This window comes from Otolemur garnettii, unplaced genomic scaffold (genome assembly GCF_000181295.1).
Source record: "Otolemur garnettii isolate 467f Iridium unplaced genomic scaffold, OtoGar3 scaffold00109, whole genome shotgun sequence".
NCBI lineage: Eukaryota > Metazoa > Chordata > Mammalia > Primates > Galagidae > Otolemur > Otolemur garnettii.
Window position 1 is genome coordinate 6,950,696 of NW_003852504.1, and position 6,692 is coordinate 6,957,387.

A 6,692-nucleotide genomic window follows, 5' to 3' on the forward strand; every position below is an offset into this window, starting at 1 on the left:
AAAAAAAAAAAAAATACCCTGTCACCCCAGAACAATTTAATCACTCATTTAAAAATGAGAAGAAAGCCCTTTTCCACAAAAGTAATGCCAGTCTGCCAGTAACTATGTTCCCATGGCCTTTACAAAATTCATCTCCTCACAATTGGCCATGGTTAGTAATTTCTGAAGGCAGATGATAGATACATAGGAGGAGTTTATTGTACTGTTCTCTTGACTTTAAACATTTTATCAATGTTTAAAGTTTTCCATAATACAATGTTTAAGTTAAAAAAGAAAACCCCAACAGAGGATTTTTAGGGCAGTGGAATTACTCTGTATGACACTGTCATGGTGGATACAAGTCATCCTACATTTTTCCACCCCGATAGAATGTACCAGGCCAAGAGTGAAACCTAATGTAAACTAGACTTTGGGTGATAATGATGTGTCAGTGTGAGTTCACTGAGTGTAACAGATGTACCACTCCGGTGTGGGATGTTGATAGTGGGAGACACTATCCGTGGGACTGGGTTAAAGAGAATAAATACATGGGAACTCGTTGTACCTTCTACACAATTTTACTGTGAATTTAAAACTGCTCTCAGAAATAAAGTCTATTGAACAGAAACCACAAACAGAAAACACCTGTTTCCTAACCACCTGAGAACAGAAGATACAGGTAACCTAGTACAGTGATAAGCTCTGAAAACATGTTCATTAGGAGAGTGAGTACTTCTATTTAGATTCTCCAAATAAATCCATTCCTGATCTTGTCTCCCATGACTTATGGTTGTGCAAAAGTACTTTACAGCGTAGCATGTGTGCACATGCACACACGTGGTGCACATTTACCACATTTGCATTCTGCTTTCCATCCCACGGGTTAGCATACTTAACATTAGCACAGCTCACACTTCATTTTGTCAAGACAGATTTTGCAAGGTTTTCCTCTACCTTGGTGAGCTAAAAATCTGTCTACATCCTCATGACATAATTTCATTCTTATTTTCACTTTCCCCACCTCTGTGGATCACATTCTGAACTACCTAGGTTACGTGTTCATTATGTCAGGGGTTCACAAAACAATTACCCAGCTAGTTGGAAAATGCACTTAGTGAGCTGCACATTCCCCACCATCATCCTCCTTGAATTGGGCTCAGTTTTTATAAGGTGCTGAAACTGACATAGCTCAAGGTAGGTGTCACTTTAATTTGAACATCTTTTGATTAACCAAGTGATGGGCAAATCACAGACAAACTAAGTGAACAGAATAAAGGAATCAGCCAATTTGAGTTTAGTCCATCTGCATTTCTGTTCTTTGGTCATATAAAGCCTTTGTGAACCAGTGTCCTAATTTATTCCTCCTTTTCCCATCTCTGGCTTACTTTAAGGGTCTTTGGTGTGGCAACTGGACAAGACTTCATCTTAATGCCCAGTAGCTGGCTCAACCCTGTGTTATTGTGTTTGGTATTTAATCCTGGAGACTAATGTTCTGCTCTGGTATGTTGTTTATCACTTCAAGATTATAGGTGTAGCAAATATTTTCCTAATGAAATAATCACCAACTTGACATTCTGGTGCTGAGATGACAGATCAAGGCTCCCTAGGTCCCTCCATTCGAATCTTATGATGTAGCTATATGACCCCAGTTTCCCCCACTCCCAACTTCCTTTAGGTTTAAATTGTTCCTTTTAGGCATGCTTTCTCTAAATGTCAGGACTTTAGGTGCCACGTGCAATCTTAAAGCTCTTTCACAATAACAGTTTTGAAACCTTAGCCGTCTATTTCTGTGTGCATGTGGAAACCCTGTAGGTATCTCCTCAGCAGCTGCTGTAGTCTTTCCACTTTTTTGTTCAGTGAATACCTAGGAAATATTTGTTTCCAGAATCCCTTCTAGAAACCTGAAACTTTACATGCTGACTTTATACAACTCCGTTTGAAGGAAATTCGGGTGACAGAACTGTGCTGGCCTAATGATTTTAAGGTAGCAGAAACACCTGCAGTGACAGATAATTACAGCTATTGCCATGTCTCTTGCTGTGTGTTTCCTGTTTGCTAGCTGCCTTCAGGATGAATCATATTTGTTTTCATGATGACAACTACTTCTTTACTTCTTCCCTGATTAAATTTTGTAAAACCTGTGGCCCTTTGGCTAGCTTCTTTGAGAGGCAGTGTTCATCCTTTTGAATCGTAGTAGTTTTCTTCACAGTAGGCAGGAAACAATGGCATACTCTTCACTGTCTCAAATACCTCCCTACATATTGTTGTGAAATGAACTCTCCTCACCTTGCGGCACACTCACTCATCCTTGCCTTTTGCTTTGAACACAACTCCTCCCTATGTGAATCAAAGTCACCCTTCCAGAGCCAGCTCAAGTCCCAGGCCTCTGACTACTCACAAAACTCATATATACACAAATAAGTTGGGTGGGTACAGTGGGTGGCTCACACCTGTAATCCCAGCACTCTGGGAAGCTGAGGTGGAAGAATCTCTTGAGCTCAGGAGTTGGAGACCAGCCTGAGCAAGAGGAAGACAATTAGCTGGGCATTGTGGCAGGCACCTGTAGTCCCAGCTACTCGTGAGGCTGAGGCAAGAGGATTGCTTGAGCCCATGAGTCTGACGTTGCTGTGACCTAGGCTGATGCCATGGCACTGTAGCCTGGCAACAGTGAGACTGTCTCAAAATTAAAAAGTACAGCTTGAGCACCCCTATCCCAAAAGCCCAAATCTGAAACTTTTAGAGCACCAACATGCTACTGCAAGTGGAAATTCCAAATCTGACCTCATGTAATAGGTTGCAGTCAAAAGGCAGGTGCACAAGTTTACTCAGTGTTCTCAAGGGAAAAACTATTACCTTCAGGCTATGTGTATAAGGTCTGAAGCAGAAATGAACTTTGTGTTCCCATCCCCAAGATATTTCATTACGCAAAGCTGAAAATTTGAAACACTTCTGGCCCCAAGCATTTCGGATAAGAGATACTCACCTTGTTTGTGTCTTTGCATAAAGAAACAGTAGAAGTACATTTAAACTAATAAAAGTGGTCACTTGGAAGGGGCTAAGTGGACAGGGATGGTGAGGAGTGATTTTTCACTGTATACCTTTTTACCGTTTTTGATTTTTGAAGCATATACTTGTTATCTATTCAAAAAGTTAAATTTAAAAAGTGAATTAACCTTCTTGGTAAATTAAGAAGACATATCTAGGCTTGGCGCCTATAGCTCAACTGGCTAAGGCGCCAGCCACCTACACCTAAGGTGGCGGGTTTGAATCCCCAGCCCGGACCCGCCAAACAACAATGATGGCTGCAACCAAAAAATAGCCGGGCGTTGTGGTGGGCGCCTGTGGTCCCAGCTACTTGGGAGGCTGAGGCAGGAGACTCGCTTGAGCCCAGGAGTTGGAGGTTGCTGTGAGCTGTAATACCATGGCACTCTACCCAGGGGGACAGCTTGAGGCTCTGTCTCAAAAAAAAAAAGACATATCTAGCTGATGTATTTCACTGTGTTATTTTTTTTTTCCTACTTGAGTACAGGAATATGAGACAACTTGAGGAAATAGAGCTAAAACTTTGAGCTCCTCAGAGGTAACCAAAAAAAGTTGAAATCAGTGTGAAACCCAGGTCTCCATTTTCTTTTATTTTTTAAAGTAATTTCTGTTCTTTACAATGTGTATCAAACACATACATATGTGTGTGTACTTACACACATGTGCACACACACCAAGGACTTGAGATGGATAGAGAAACAAAGAGAGCCTCCAAACGTAATTCACAAATTGAAAGATCACATTTATGTGCTTTTCAGTCATTACACAATGTACATACATGATCCATTTAATGATTTATGCTCCCCCAGTGGTTAAACAATGAGTATTTCCTATGAAAGACTCAACACAAGTTTTTAGAAGCAGAGTATTGTTTCCTGCAAAAACCAACCCCAGGCATACATTTATGTTTACATATATTCCTTGAGAACACTACAGTAGCAGTGCATAAGTTCATTTCTGTAAAAAAGATCTGAATTATTTTCAAGAGACTCTTAATAATGCATTGTGCTTTTAGATAAAAATCCTAAGACAAAAGATCAGTTACTATGACAATAACAGTTAAAACTGCATATATATGTTAGAGATCAGAAGAGGCTATAAAGAAATGTAAATAGTTGTGCTTAGGGGACATTTTTGGCAAAGTTTTAATAATAAATAAAAACTTAAAAAATGTCTTAGTGACTGATATAAAATAGACACAGCTATCAAGGGTTTCCTATACTTGGCTTACAGTTTAAAGGTGAAAAATCATCTCTACATAAATCACCTGGTATCTGGTAATCCCAGTCTGGGCAAGTCACTTACAGTCAGGCAGGCAAGGAGCTTGGGAGAAAAGATAAAGGGATTTTCCCCCTATTAACATAAAGCATCAACCAGAGGTAAAGCCAGGGTAAACCAACTAACTCGACAAATGCCTACCTTCCTTTAGAACTCTTAGACCAAATAGGCCACTCTACTTCTATTAGGTTTTTTAAAAAACCCCTATGCTTGGTGTCTGGACCACAACCCATTCTGTAGTTCACAACATGAATGAAATATGTCTTGTCTTCTGTGAGATCCTAGGATAAGCATGATCCCTTAGTACCTTTTTTTAATCCTCTACACATTAACTATAAAACTCTTATTTTAGAAACACCATGGCAACTGTTTATAATGATAGAGGACAAGGTATAATTTACATAGTAACATTGATGTTCTTAGGTAGGAAATAAATGTAATTTTATTCTTAGGCTGGTCAGTTTGTTCTTTTAGGCCTTTAACTTTGAAGAACACATGACCCTTAATAATCAAAGTAAATTGGAAAACGATGAGAAAATAACAAATGCTTTAATTAAAGTCTTTCATAGGACAGATATAGATATAAAAAGAATTTCTTCAAATAATTTCCTAGTTATCACTCAGAAGCATCCTTGCTGTCTGTAACACAATGTGCTGGAGTCCTTCAAATAAAATTATAGAGTAATTTAAAATATATTACACATTTGCAATCATTTGAAATCATTTAATAGTTTGTAGCATGTTAATGGAGTGAAAGAGATTAAAGGCAGTCCACATTCATATTTTCAAGATAAATTTCCTTCAGAAGACAGCTGAAATACTTGCTCATGTTCTAAGTATAGCCATTGTAATAAGACCTGAAAGAAGAAAAATGGAGAACAGTTGAAGAGATGCATTTTATAAAATCTTCCATTTAATAAGCAATTGTTTGGACCTAAATGAACAAATGAAATGTAGCACATAGACACTCTACCAAGAACTCAAAGTCAATTTGAATTTAGTTGATATTATACAGAAGAAATCTAATTTATAGCAATGGGCAGTCAGTGGACAGATTTAATTAAATCACTAATGTCTGGGTATATCTAATCTTTCCATCAAACATACGTCCTACTTTATCAAGTCACATCAGCCATAGTAATAGCAGATGTGCTGTTTAAAGTGTGGATAAAGCCAGCAGACTTTGTCAATAGAAACACTGAGAGTCGATCTGTATCCCAGGACCCTACTGCGAAAGAGACAGGAGCACAGTATTACTGCTTTGCTTGACTCTTTCAAAGAGACTCCATATAGAAAAACCAAAAAAAACCTGTAATAATAAAAGAATAGGCTCAGTCCTAAACAAAGGGTAAGGAAAGTGTGACAAAGAAGTACAGGGTAGAAGAATGATCATGGAGGGATGGAGAGGCCAGAGAAGTTTCCCTGAATGGTAGTAAATGCTGAGATAAGCCTTAGAAGACAGGCAGACATTTCAGGTGAAGGAATGGCATGAGCAAGGGTCTGGAGGAAGGACCAGGACTGTAGAGGAGCTTTTCTGGAATTAATGAATAAAGTAACGGGCTCCATGCAAGGATTCATAGAGGGGAGCAGCTAGCCAAGATGAGCTCAAGAGAGATTTCAGACAGACTGTGAAGAGTCTCAAGTGCCAAACTGTGTATGGAGTTATACTTCATCCTATGGACTAGGAGGAACCTCTGATGGCTTCTGAGTAGGAGCTGGTTGTGAAACCATCACAGAATGGGAATCAGTCTGACAGTAATGTGATGGATGGGTTGGGGGGGGGATGGTAGGAGGAAGTAGTGAGAGAAGGCACACAGAAAGTAGGTAAACAATTTAGAAGACAATTTTAAAATAGAAGAGAGAGTGCATGAGAGGGAATAGTGAGAGTGCATACTGAAAAAAAAGTTGGCATCTAAGCAGAGGTGAAAGGAAAATAGGAGAAAAGCCATTCATCACCGGAACCTAATCCTTAAAACATGGAAGGTACTGAATAATTGTTTGTTCAGTTGCAATAATTAACTATAATATTTCAAGCCAGGATGACTGAAAGAAAGATCGAACAGGAAATAAGGTAACTGGCTTAGAGAGAAAAGTTCATGATATTCAACAAGGCAGCATTCTTCTTCATCATCACCATATCCACTTTGTCTAAGTGTTTTCCCTAGAAACAATTCCTAAAAGTAGAAATGCTATGTCATAGAATATATACTTTTTATATTTTATACATGTTTTAAACCATTTTAAGTCAGCAAAAGGAAAATAATTGAATATTCAGTACTAGATAAACTGAAAAGAACTAAACGTGAGTCAAAAATTAAACCTTCAGGCTCGGCGCCTGTGGCTCAAGCGGCTAAGGCGCCAGCCACATACACCTAAGGTGGCGGGTTCGAATC

The 6,692-nt window shown here is 38.9% G+C and overlaps 1 protein-coding gene across 1 annotated transcript in view; it reads right to left on the bottom strand.

Moving 5' to 3' along the window:
• Window positions 1-3,585: 3,585 nt before the first annotated feature.
• The window catches only part of MOSPD1 (motile sperm domain containing 1), a 25,732-nt gene continuing 22,625 nt past the window's right edge, over window positions 3,586-6,692 (bottom strand). Inside the window, exon 6 of the mRNA XM_003796968.2 lies at window positions 3,586-5,156. Within this exon, the coding sequence (XP_003797016.1) occupies window positions 5,125-5,156 (32 nt within the window). The 3' untranslated portion in view covers window positions 3,586-5,124. The remainder of the gene's footprint in view (window positions 5,157-6,692) is intronic.